The 13,806-nt window shown below is 37.5% G+C and overlaps 1 protein-coding gene and 1 long non-coding RNA gene across 7 annotated transcripts in view; both read right to left on the minus strand.

The window, feature by feature from the left end:
* The window catches only part of LOC127499214 (uncharacterized), a 216,726-nt gene that overhangs the window by 48,908 nt on the left and 154,012 nt on the right, over window positions 1-13,806 (minus strand). The gene's annotated exons all lie outside the window — the stretch shown is intronic.
* The window catches only part of dlgap2a (discs, large (Drosophila) homolog-associated protein 2a), a 141,049-nt gene that overhangs the window by 41,724 nt on the left and 85,519 nt on the right, over window positions 1-13,806 (minus strand). For all 6 annotated transcript variants that reach the window (XM_051869405.1, XM_051869404.1, XM_051869402.1 and 3 more), the window contains one exon: window positions 11,259-12,406. In XM_051869405.1, coding sequence (XP_051725365.1) covers window positions 11,259-12,406 — 1,148 coding nt within the window. The remainder of the gene's footprint in view (window positions 1-11,258; window positions 12,407-13,806) is intronic.

Raw genomic sequence — 13,806 nt, forward strand, 5'->3', positions numbered from 1 at the left:
GGAGTCAATGAAAATTAGTAAATGTCACGGACACCCTCGTACACACACCCACACATGTGCACACACACACACACACACACACACACCCCACATAATCCATAGAAGTCTTTAGGTTAATTAAGTCTTGAAGGAGTTTGATATTTTTAGACATTTAATTAACCAAAAACGCCAGAGGACAAACACAATCTGTGGTGTAAAACTCTTGATAAATCACTGAGATTTGAGTCCCCCTCCCCCAGTATGGATGGCCGTACGACCAGGGCTGTACACAGTGTGACACATAGGCTATGTCGCACATGCTTTGTGTGATGAATCAATTTGCCACAGTAGCATGTGTGCGATACAGTTTTGCATGTGTGTGAGACAGAGTCACTGTGTGAAGTGATCATTTGTTGTGTGTTTGTTTGTGTGTGGTTAATCTAAGGCCGCATGATTAACCAAAATCGCGATTTGGCTTAGTGCTATCATGAAATCGCAAAGGCTGTGATTTTTAATTAAATACATTTATGTGCAGCGGGTTTCATGGTGAAACGCAGCACTGTGATCAGAGCGGATTGATTGGTGTAAATGCTGCTCCATTTCTGCAAGCTCTGAGTTTGTGCTACTTATAACATGCATTTGAAAAGCAACACGTGCCAAACATCTTTTCAAACTTGTAATGAGAATGCTTTTTCAAACCTGTTGTCCAACAAAAGAGAACATTTAATGTCATGTTTTTACTCCAAACTCACTTCATAATGTCAGTCAAGTGTTTGAAATGACTTCCTTTTGTGATCTGACATGGCTTCATATCATAGAATGAGGCAAAATTATATACTTTTATAGTATTCTTTACAGTGATGAAGTCAATGTCGATTAGCACTGCATTATAAATGTACTTGATTCTTATGAAAATACCAAAGATGTCTAAAAGAACATAGATAAACTATATATTGTTGCAATCGTATGTTTATTGCCTTCATGTTTCATCAGTCAAAATGTCTCTATCTGTGTTTTATTATGCTACAGCGATTTCTGGATGCATTTGTCCATATAAGGAATTTCCTGAAAGTCTAAGTTTTATGACTTGTGTGTCTCACTTGTGGACTTTTAGCACAAGGGCGCCCTCCGGCTACCAGTATGAATGAAACAGACTGCTCACAGTCACAACACCCTATTTTGGGTAAAAATAAATAAATAAATAAATAAAAACATACTTCTCTCTAAAGAAATTTGAAGTAAACATATGCAAACCCATAGTTTTTTCTCTAGTGCAGAGAAAATGATTTTTCAGTGGATGCTTTTCTGTCAAAAATGAAGAAATTACCATCACAGATTTTTATAATTATAATTTAATATTTTATAATAAAACTTTAGACCTTTCTAAAGATTTATAGGAAAATGAAGAGGTATTTTAAGTGCTCAACCAAAACGGATGGATGTTGTTTGGTTTGTGATTAGTGATATTGGGCTATATAAACAAAATTGACTTAATGTTAAGCAAGAGGTTTTTTTGTTCCTGTAGTTGCCATTTTTGGCAAATTAAATGTGTTTGAAAACAAGTATATTAAAATAGATGTTTTTATCAACTAGAAGCAGCATAATAAACTTATTTAAACTTATTTAAACATTTAAAAATTGACTGATCACAAACTCATACTCAAACTATATTAAGATTTCCCTTATGAGACCTTATTTAAATCGCAAAATACAAAACATTGCAGTGATGAAACAACATAATTAAATTCACAGAAGCACTGAATGTTAACAATGTGTGACACTGAATTCTTTTTTGCTCTAATTCAGTTTAAGCAATTTAAACAAGTTCAATATTAAAGCTAATTTTACGTGTTTGTTTTTGAACAAGTCTATCTGATTATCTCGTCTGAAAGATCAAACATGTTTAAGCTCATTTAGGGGACAAACAGCAACACAAACAGCATCTGCTGTCACCAACATTCCCTTACCCATCTCCTCCCACCCACACACACACAAACACACACTCTCCAGCTGTGTCTGACCTCTTTAGTTGTCTGACTCTCACAGTTTATTGAGTTGTTGTCAAGACAGAGTCTCTTTGAGTCTCTCTCTCTCTGTGTAAGGGTTGCTGTTTGGCTCCTGCTGGCTTGTAAACAGTCTTATTAATTGGTTATTAGATTCACCTCCACTGACCTATCAGAAAATCTATTAAAATGTAATCCTCTCTTCTTGTAGCCTTTAGAGGCAGGTGAAGACTACAGAGAGTGAAGAAACAAGGTGGAATGATAATGAGAAGGGTAAACTGTGTCAGAGTGTAAAGGAGTTTGCGGTTAGATGCTGCAAGACTCAGCGAGAGGACTGTTTATTTAGAGTGATATTTTATTATTCAGAGAATGAATACTTCAGATGTTCACAGTGCAGTGGACTAAACCCAGCAATGTTTGCCAACCTTTACTAAAATGTCAATGTCATAATGTTTGAAAACTTAATTCCTTTTACTTTAAGGACATTCACACAAAGTTGAGAAAAGTTCAACTTTATGCAAATGAGCAACAGTGTGATGCAGCGACTACCAATGGGACTGAAGACATGTGATCTGTCAACTGTAGTTGAGTGTAGGAAAAACAGAGTATAAGTTATGTTATTATGAGCAATTTCATTGTTTATTATTGTATATTAAATTGTATATTATATTAAACTGTATATTACATTTTTACATGATTTATCTCTGTCCACATGCAGGAATATAATTAGATGTGGGGGGAAAAAACATGTCAGAATTATCGTTGTCTTAAGTTAGTTCTTCATCTTCGTGATATGATGTATTGTGCACTGCTGCAATTTATATACAAACACATTATCATTCAGAATGCTAATTTTAGTAGAAATGACATCTTGTTTTTTTCTTGTTTTTTTTTTTTTTACAAGCAATCCATCTAATTTGTGATTTTCAAAAGTTATTGCCAGTTACACAGCACAACAATAATGTTAAGGAATCCAGCATTACAAACACTATCAACCAACATTACAGCAACTTGAATATCTCAACATCTTTAAAACAAGATAAATGTACTTGAGTTGCACATACTGTAGCATAAGATCAGAAGGTTCACTTCCGTTTAAGTTTGGAGTCAGTAAGATGTTTTTTGAAGATGTTTTTGAAAGAAGTCTTTTTTTGATTAAAAAAAACTGTAAAAACAGTAATATTGTGTGAAATATTATTACAATTTGAAATAACTATTACTATTATTGTTATCAATGTTGAAAACAATTGTGCTAATTAACTTTTTTTGTGGAAACAATGCTAATTTTTTTTTTAAGAATATATGATGAATAGAAAGTTCAAAAGAACAGCATTAAAGGTCACCTATTATGCTAAATCTCAATCAGCTCCCTTGCTCCGGAGCTCGTGAATCAGTATATCGTGTACACGAATTCGGGCACTGGTAAGGACAGTAAAGGACGCTGGTTCACTACACATTGGGACACTTATGACTCTATTTCCGGACAACGTCCTCATTGTACAACATCACTACTAGTATTTATGAACAAAAGCAGAGCCGATATCTTTCTGACATTACTTGTAATGTTATTTAAAGTACATTATGATAAATTCTTTGCTTGTTACCAGGGACGTGCACAGAAATTTTGGAAGGCAGGGGCTGAAGTGGAAAAAAGGGCACTTCTCATAATTATTTATTTTTAAAAAATAATAAAACGGTTAATATATTAACACAACTCTGATTTCATTACCAATTTATTTTAATTCCCTCACACTCACACAATTGTTTCATACTCCACAGATTTCTACAAAATATTCAGTTCACCCAGAGACTATTGTCTTCTTTAGTATTCAATAGGTTTCTCACAAGAGCAGGCAACAGCGAAGAAAACTCTGCCACAGTGTGTTTCTACGCTAATATTTTCAAGTAGCTATATATTTAGAATAAATGACTGCACCAAGGAGAGGGACATAGTTTCACTAATAATTTGTTTATTTTGCACAAATCAATAAATCGTTTTAATTCTTTTGGTGTTATTGGAATACTTCTTTCATTTAGTGAACAATTTTAATATTTTGGTCTATTTTTGCTTCCATGTCTTTTACTCTAATGGAAAGAAAACTTCCGAAATACTAATTTAGATGGTGTTTGTTTTAAACCTACTATGTCCGTCTGTTTGCATCTGTAGATTTCTGCTAAATTAACCAAAACAAGCTAATCTGCATATTTAAACACATCAAGAAGAGTCTATTCCTTTGAATTATTACAAGTAAGCCTACATATATATTTTAACACATGCCTGCAGAGGGCGCCAAAAGCCTGGTGATTGTTGTTGTTACACAGCACGATCAAATCGTTGTTTTTGGCCAACCAGCATAATTAAAAATATAATATTAGTAAAATACAGTAATAATAATAAGAAAAAGGGCAGGTGCTCAAGCCCCCTTTTATGTCTATGTGTGCACGTGCCTGCTTGTTACATATATGTGCAACATTTCAGCCGTAAATAAATTATAAATGTTAGCTAAATTATGTTCATTACCTGTCTAGCAATGTACGTTTATGCTGAAATATAATAATATAATGGTTTGTATTTTTAAAAACATCTATTGCGCGTCGTTATGTGTAGTGAGTCGGCTCACGTGATTTAAGTTTCGCGCTTCAGAACTTCCGTTAAGGGAGTATAGTGAGCATTGATGCTCCCTGGTTTTCACGGTGCATTGTGGGACTTTTTAAGGAGCGAACATTTCAGTGCCCTGGAAGGATTCGCGATTGAGATAGCCCTTAAAATGGCTGACTCCCTGATCAGTGCCCTGACTACTGAACTAGGGAGCTGATTGAGACACAGCCCTAGTTTCCGCCCTCAGCGAGCTGTGCGCTGTCCGCCATTTTCCCCGCGCTCGAGCAGCTGTAGGGACAACAATGTCTGGTAAGTAATTGAGATGTTTTGTTGTTGGATGTAAGAGTGAACGTAACAGTCTTCATTTACTCCTGACATCTGAGCTGCTGAACACAGTGGATTAGTTTTATTTTTGAAGGGAATGCGCCACAGATCTAATATACACATACGATTTCTGTAACGTTGCCTGCTATTTACGTTCACAGACATAACTGACTGTGTTTATGTGAACTGTGTGTGTTTTTAACAGAACCTTGTGTGTATTTGACAGTTTAAACAAAACAAAAAAATGTGAAAGAGAAGTTAATCGCAATTTTTCATTTTCCGTCGGTCTTAGTACACGATGTAACTACAGAAGAGTCAAGTTTTAAATAGGAAAAATATCGAAACTCTTTGGTCATTTTTGAGTGAGATGCTAACGGTCTAATCAGATTCAATGAACTATGCTAAGCTATGCTAAAAGTGGTACCGCCAGACCTGGAGATCGGCTGAATGGATTCGAAAACGGTAAAACTCAACTGTTTAACTCTAGGGGAGTTGGAAAATGAGCCTATTTTCAAAAAAAGTGGAGTGTTCCTTTAAAAGGCGTGGAAATAATAAACTTTAATGGTGAAAGAAAAACTATGCTATCCGTGAGAGTGTTCGCGATATAGATGATAATCAAAACCAAGCAGATGTCTTGTTTGTATTTGGCAGAGAATCCATTGAGGCAGGAACTGTGATTGTAGAAAGGGGGTGGGGCACAGCAGCTCATTTGCATTTAAAGGCACATGCATGAAAACAGCCTGTTCTTGACTGTAGTCAGAAATGGGTATTTACAACATGGATTTAGAAATGATCTGTGAGGTATTTTAAGCTGAAACTTCACAGACACATTCTGGGGACACCTGAGACTTAAATTACATCTTGTAAAAATGGGCATAATAGGTGACCTTTAAACTAAAATAAAAATTTTTGAAACAATTTAAAAGTCTTTTTACTATCACTTTTGATAAATGTAATGCATCCTTGCAGAATCAAATAAATAAATAAATAAAATAAAATAAAAATCTTTCTGAGCCCAAAACTCGCTTTGAACGGTAGTGTATCTTGAAATACCTTTATTTTATTAACCCCTAACTAGATAAGTGAATTTTCTGCTTATAAAGAAAAGGCAATTTGCCATTAAGGATATTTTGATATTTTACAGGAACACAAGACAAAAATATTAATTAAGAAAATGATTTCTTTTTTTGCAGTATATGTGAATGGGCCATTACACTTTTATTATGACCTAGAGCTAGGGGATATCCACCTGGTAGTAACTGATATCACCATAAAAGTCATACTGAAATATTTCAAAGTAACATCCGACAGTGAAATCAGTTGCTACGTTTAATAATCCATTTGTAATTCTACTGATAGTTCACAGGGAATGAACAGCCTTAATGTAAACACCTCATTGGGGAAAAATAATCTGATTAAGCTTGAAAGAGGTGGTGAAGATCTGTCAGTTGAAAGCAAATGATCTAGGGAAAAACACTTTTTTTTAACCTACAATAATCAAGCAACTTAATTTTGTAAAGATATTTTATATAAATATAAATAGGATAAATAGCATTCAAAATCCACATGATCCCACTTAAATTTCAGGGGCCAGTTTATTCAGTTTTTTTTAATGTTCATAACATTCAAACAGACCGCAACTAGAACTGCTATCCATCACAGCACTGAGGTTTCTTTCCACAATGAAATGAACTGCTGTCCTCCTTATAACATGATCGATGATTTATGAAAGAAGTGTTGAAAGATGAAGGAAACCCTTGCCAAAAGTCATCTCATAAACCATTTAGCATTGATTTTTTTCCAAATCACAATCTCAGCTAATGATTCAATCTACTCACGACATGCAATCCATGATGAACACACACCAAAAATAGCTGCTTTATTGCTATCGTTCAGCCAGCAGTGTTCAGGACACTGGGCCATCAGAGTGAAGGGGCGAACGTCCCTCCCGGAGAGTTTGCGTCACAGCTGGCTGCATCGATAGCAGCCAAAAATAGCACCAGCGTGATAGACGGCGCAGGCTATTTTTGTTGAGGTCGAGAATGCCTATTAAACGCCTGACCTAGAGATGCATCACAGTCATTGACTGCTGGACGGTTTCTGTCCCCTTTCTGCAGGCTGATGTTTAATCCATTTGGACATATTTGAAACAAACACACTTAAGCTAATTGCTGTGCTAAGAAAGACAGATGGGAAGAGTTGTTTTCATCCCTCAGTGAAAGTCCACATTTTTGTCACAGATGCATTTGAGTTGAAATTTGAATTAGGAGCGAGTATTGATGAAAAACAATTTAGCCTTTTTGAAAAAATGGATGATGAAAGTGGTTTTTCACTTTCACCAAAAGAAAAACGCATCTGTTGTTCAGATTTTGAGCATTTTGCATCTTGTGTGACCTGTAAAGGTACAATTTTGTCTTTATATGAAGTTTGCTGTCAATAACTCAGTCCTATTCATCACAAGCTTTACCAAAACGGTATTGACAAATTTAGATTTAGATGAGACGTATGGACACAAGAAGTATAGGACATCCAGATAAAGGCTGTGCACAATTTATGCACACTAACCAACAGACTTTCTGTTTTTTTACGAATCACAACCTACACAGCTATTATCCTCACTGACCAATGAAAGTATCAGCATGACAGTAGCAGATTCACTTCAGCATAATATCAGGCACATTATTCTTCTCTCACTGTCATTGTTGACACAAAATATGCATATAGACTCAGAATCATCTAAGTTCAATCAGTGGGACCCAAATTACATCTCCACAAGCCTCCAAAACGTAAAACTTAATATTAATTTAGGTTTTTCTGGGATCTCTGGAATCTTTCTTTCCCTGAGGAAACACTTGGATCCATCCATTCATTAATTATCTCAATGGGGCCATAAGCCTCACTGCTTCTGCTGAGCTATAGCATAAGTCCAGGACTGGTGGAGGCTGCTGTGTCAGCAGATGTTTACTGTGGCTGTTTTTCGTTTTTTTTTCATTGTACCTGCTGATCTAACTGCTTGAGTCAGACATCTGGAACACTAACTAGTTCTGACAGACCAGCATAAGTTGTGTTTTCCATGTCTCTCATCCTAGCTACATAAATCTACATTGGTCAACTAGCTTAACCAGATAAAGGCTACAGACCCATTCACACCAAGAATGATAACTATAATGATAACTATATTTGCATTCACACCAACGAACGATAACGGTCTGTTTATTCTAAGTTTCAAAGTTACAACATGTTTTTGCTGTTCTTGTTGCATTTACATGGCTTTAACCAGCAGATGTCCTCAGCATGCTATGTTTCGAGTGAATAGCTAGTAAAATCGATCTAATCCAACAGTGAATTTAGCTGACGAAGTCAATATAGTGGAATAAAACAACGACTAGTCTTTTTCACTGCAACTTTACAGGAAGCGAGACAACATGTTGTCGAAACTAGCGCTGGATACCTGAGGTAATTTTATGTTACACTGTTTGCGAGCCTGACATAATCATCTCATCTCCGTTAATACTTATCACCATTTATTCTGAGGGTATGACCGATTGTTTTCCATATATCCATTTTTCTTAAAGTTTTCTTGAAAAGGGGGTTTGACTTGTCAAACGGTGTTTTTTTCTGGACCTCTGCGATTAATTTCTCCACCAGCAATGACTGCCATTTTAAATGCGCAAGCTCTTAAATTAGAACTAATTCTGATTGGCTGTCAGTGTTTTATCGTTTAACAACAGCTGGAAAAAATCGTTCTGAAAGTGATCCCAATTATATTGATTCTCTATATCGTTATCGTTATAGCTGTGGTGTGGACAGTGCTATTCTTTTATATTTAGAACGATTTTTAGAACTATATCTTTATCGTTATCTTTATAGTTATCGTTTTTGGTGTGAACAGGCCTTGCTGGTCCACCAGATGGATGGAAATTCATCCAGTTCCAGTTCCAAAATGTGTTTACAACAAAAAGCTGCATAAATGCGATGTATTACTGTTATTAATTATTATTTAGAATATAAGAATACTAATGATAAAATTCATTCATTAAAAAAAAAATCACTCATTAATTTATTTCAGAATTTGATTAGTGATTGTTCCATATGTTTTTAATTCACTAAAAAAAACTCATTAGATTCATTAGTTCAGATATCAGACTGTACTAGTCATGCTGTATGTGTTTAATTTCACTAAAAAGAACTGGCACATAAGAGTCATTTGTTAAGGAATCCAATATTTTGCAGTAGATTCAGCAGTGGTGCTGCTGAATAAGTAGTGCAGGAAACTTCATATGGTATTCTGTCAGCTTTGTCGAGAACCATAAACATAACCAAGTCCGGCATACGTTCCCGGAGAAAAGGATGTTGTTTTACTGGAAGATCAAGTTATGACAATTAGATTTAAAATTACAAGGTCAAAAAATAATCATCATGCATGAAGTAATGCATTTAGAAAATAGGGTGAATTTTTATTGGCAACTATTCTAAATAAGAATAAAGCATTATCTTAATATAAAGCGAAGCTGAAACAACAGTCAAATTCTAACATGAGATTAATTAGCTAAAGCAGAATCACTAGACTCTTTAAAGCAAGCCTAGTACTATTAAAAAAGCTGCCATGGGCAAGTACTAAAACACAATAATGATCCCATCAGGACAAGCAATTTGTACTGTATTGTAAGCTGTACTCTACTGTGACAGATATGTGAATCATTTCAACAATTTTGGAAACGGATTGCATTTTGCTACAATTCTAATCTGTGACAATCCAGCATCCATATGTAGGATAAACAGGCCTAATTGTACAAATGAACTAGAAAATAGCAAGAAGCTATTTACAGTGGTCTGACAGCACCATGAGTAATGAATCTCGACGAAATGTGATGCATTCGGAAAATCAAGCGTTAGCACAGAAAGATCAATGCTGATCAATATGACTCATTGTTTGCAACAATTTTGTACATAAACAACAGGAACAAACTGGTGTAGTCAGAGTGACAGGACCAATAAATCCGCCTCTCAATTTAGTACATTAGCACCTCACAATAACAACACACACATTTCAATCAGGCTATATTCTCCATCAGCAAAGGGAAAAAAAAAAAAAAAAAAAAACATATTCCCACCTATGTAACAACCCTTTCAGTGGACTATTACTTTTGACTCTGCTGGGAACCCTGTGAATACTAAACAACAATCTACAGGCATCAATAAGCCATGGATCAGAAAGCAGCCACACAGAGGTTGGTTTTAAAAATGAATGGCATTAATGGCATTACTCCCCACACATACGCAAACACTGAAACACTGAATCTCATCTTAGAGCAGTGGTTCTCAATTTTTTTTTTTTTTACTCTAAGGGCCCCCAATGTTCACTACAATATTCAGAATTTCAGAATAAGAATTAAAGGTGCAATGCGTAAAATTTGGGAGGGTCTGTTGACAGAAATGCAATATAATATACATAACTATGTTTTCAGAGGTACATAAAGACCTTACATAATGAACCGTTATGTTTTAATTACCTTAGAATGAGCCATTTCTATCACATACACCGCGGGTCACCCTCCATGTCAAGTCGCCATTATGCGCCGGCATGTTTCTACAGCAGCCCTAAACAGACAAACTGCTCTACAGAGCGCGTTTCGTCACTATGTTGTTTTTCTTCTAAATCGTTCGTGTTTTTAGAGGCAGCTTGCATCGTCACTACGTTGAATATGGACAAAGTAATAGTAGTCGTCTGGTTTATTAGAAGCAGAGACCATTCTTTGTTAGAAGTAAGAAGAAACCTCATTGCTTCACACAAGCTACTCTCTGCTCTCTCAGATGACGACATGTCGGCTAGACGGCCACCGTCGCTTCTCCGAAAGGGAGGGGTGCAAGGGGTGTGCACCATTAGTTGCAGTTTGCAACCTCACAGCTAGATGCCGCTAAAATTTACACACTGCACCTTTAAGGATTTTTTTTTTATTACAATATAAAATATTTTTGTTCTTGGCAAAAATGAGCATGCATTTTTGCCAAGAACAAAAATATTTTATATTTTATATATATAAAAAATGGTCATGGAGATTTTATTAATTTTCATGACTTTTCCAGGTCTAAAGAAATCACTTTTATAATTAGGCTACATCATACAGTATATCCAGATTTTTCTAGATCGTAGGAATCCTGGTTCTTTAAAGAAAAAAGTTGTTGAGAAGGTGAATTAAAATAGGAAATGTTTTGCATTTTAGTTGTTGTAATTTACTTAAATTTTAATTCATTTTAAGTCATCTTGAGGCCCCCTTGGAAGTTTGCTGAGGTCCCCTGGTTGAGAACCACTGTCCTCACCAGCATTCGCAGCTTCATGAACGAGATCTCACCTGCAAATAATGACAAGGCCTCATGGAGGACTTCAGATCTTGAGGCATGGACGGTTTCTCTAGGTTGAGGGAAGATTTGCGGTAGGCTTCTTTAGCCTGGCTGACTGTCAGCGTCGACCAGGAGCTGCGCTTCATAAATTTGCCCTCCGGGGCCATAGCGATGCTCTCGCATGCTGAACATTTTACGTCGTTGTTGCTTTTGGAGGTCTTGAGCGAAAGGTCGCCAAAGTGCCCATGGCCTGTGTCTGGGTAACAGTGAGTGATATGATCTCCGTGGTGCCGGCTCATGATGCTGGGAGTCCGGTAGGTGCTGTCGCTGTCCAGGTTGTCGTCAGAACTCCACCAGCCTGCTATCCCTGAGCGTTGCTTGGAGTCTGACTTGCGTTCCTTGCTCTTACTCCGTTTGCTGTGTTTGTGGTTTCCATGGTGATGTCCGTGATGGTGGTGGTGGTGGTGTCCGCTGTCTGAGCGAGAGTCTCCCTTGGTGCCGTTCATCTTTGACGACCCCTCGAGTGAGTGGGATTTGGTGAAGAGCTTCTGGACGGAGTGCACCAGGTGGCGGATGCGCCCGGGACTCTCGTTGCGCTGCTCGCTGCTCGTAGTGGTGGCGGACGTGCGTTGGTACTGCAGTGTGTGGAAACCGTCTCTATGAATCGGCAGTTGCTTCTCAAATTGGTCGAGGAGGTTTGCAGGAATACGGTTCATCTTCCCGGACCCGCCGCCCCCACCACCCACATTGACACCGACCCCTCCACCGCCGCTGCCACCGTGAGAAGTGGAGCCGTCATCCCGCGAGCCGTCGTGGTGTGAACTGTAGTGCATTCTGGGAAAGGTGCTGCTGGAAACGTGGTCAGATGCCATAGAAACAGGCATCACCATGCACTCCGAGTGGATGGAGCTGCGGGGTGAGCAGCGGTGTGGATCCAGAGGGCAGCTCTCGGTCGGACTGAGCAGGTAGGGAGAGCGAGGGTCGGGGCCGACATGCTGCAAGTGATCAAGGGACTGATCGCAGTCTGGCAGCCCACAGGTGTGTCCTGATGTGAAGGTGAGTTGAGGACGGCCGCTTGATAAACCTTTCATATTCCTGGGAGGGGAGGGGTAGCTGTCTTCATCGAAGTATGGCGGTGGAGACCATGAATCTAGCTGATCTATGAAAGACAAAGAGAGGAAAAGAAAAGAGAGGATGAGTGAGTGTGCCACTCAGCCTCAGTTTAGACCTTGTTCAACCTTTCCGCAAACTAAATTTCGAGACGTTTCGCCATGGGAATGTAGGAAGCACTAAAAGATGTTTGTAAAACAGTGTGGTGAGATTCAAACAAGCTGATTACTAAATCGCTGAGTTTTAGCCATGGGAAACACAACACTTCAATTCATGAATGGAACGAAATCATGTTGTCCGAACAAAAGCAGTTCCCATAGCCCTCCACCGATCCTCCCCATCTGGTCCTGCCAGGCTTTACAAGGACAGAGTTGCAAGCCTTGCCATTTATCCAATGCAAAGTAAAATAATAGCCTATCATTTCAGAACCGCTGGGCCATCCGTCAAAGCCGGCTCCGGTGAGGGAGGGAGCACTTTGAGGTGCTTCAGCGGTTGTCCTTGAGAGACATTGCTTGGAGATTAAAACCACATTCACTGTGATCTTTCATCACAGCTACATATGGGCAGCCTGCCGCTAACTTCATCAGAGCTAAGGCTCAGAGATGCTGTTTTTCACATCTAGCCATTTGCCCTTTCTGACATAACTATTTCATGCTGCTGGATCATATGTCATTGCACACAGGTGATTAATGGGATTTTTCATGTGGTGAAACTTCAGAGTAATGCATATTAAAATAAAGGTCATTTTTCAATTGGTAAAGAAAAAATACTGTCACAGAACATGTCAGGTTTAATTAGTTTTTCGGTGTCAAAAGTGAGGACTTATTAAACTCTATTCTGTTTTAATCTCAGCTGAGACATTATTAACAGTTTTAAAGTTTTCTTTTGTGTCAGAGTGAAAAAACATAATTTAGCAAATATTCACATTCTGTCCAGGTATGTTTATGTAGTGTATTTAACCTCCTATTTTATCTATGTAGGTATTAAAGCTGTTAAAAAAATAAAGCAAGTAAAATTAACCCAGGTTATTTCCTAAAATAAAGGGTCACAAGCTGGTACAGATCTCTGATGACTTGAATTTGACCACAAGAGTCAAACATGGTACCAAGGTAATACCACAATGCAAAGCACAGTACATAGTCAGACAGAAGATTATTTTCCTTTATTTTTAGCATTTCAATCAGGTGGGTTGTGTCATGGCCAACTGAACATTACTCACTTTATCCCAATAACTTCATTCACAATATTAATGAATACTGTAGCTTTTTATAAACTGAATTTCTACAATGGCATCGATAGCTGAAAATTTTTCAAGATATGCCCAACAAAAGCTGCAATATATCAGCAACACAAATGAAAAGTTACTGAGTGTACACTTACATCTCTCTTAAAACATAAATCAGCAAGTCAAAAATACACTACCTATTAAAAGTTTGAGGTCAGTAAGAG

Source organism: Ctenopharyngodon idella, chromosome 17 (genome assembly GCF_019924925.1).
Source record: "Ctenopharyngodon idella isolate HZGC_01 chromosome 17, HZGC01, whole genome shotgun sequence".
Classification (NCBI taxonomy): domain Eukaryota; kingdom Metazoa; phylum Chordata; class Actinopteri; order Cypriniformes; family Xenocyprididae; genus Ctenopharyngodon; species Ctenopharyngodon idella.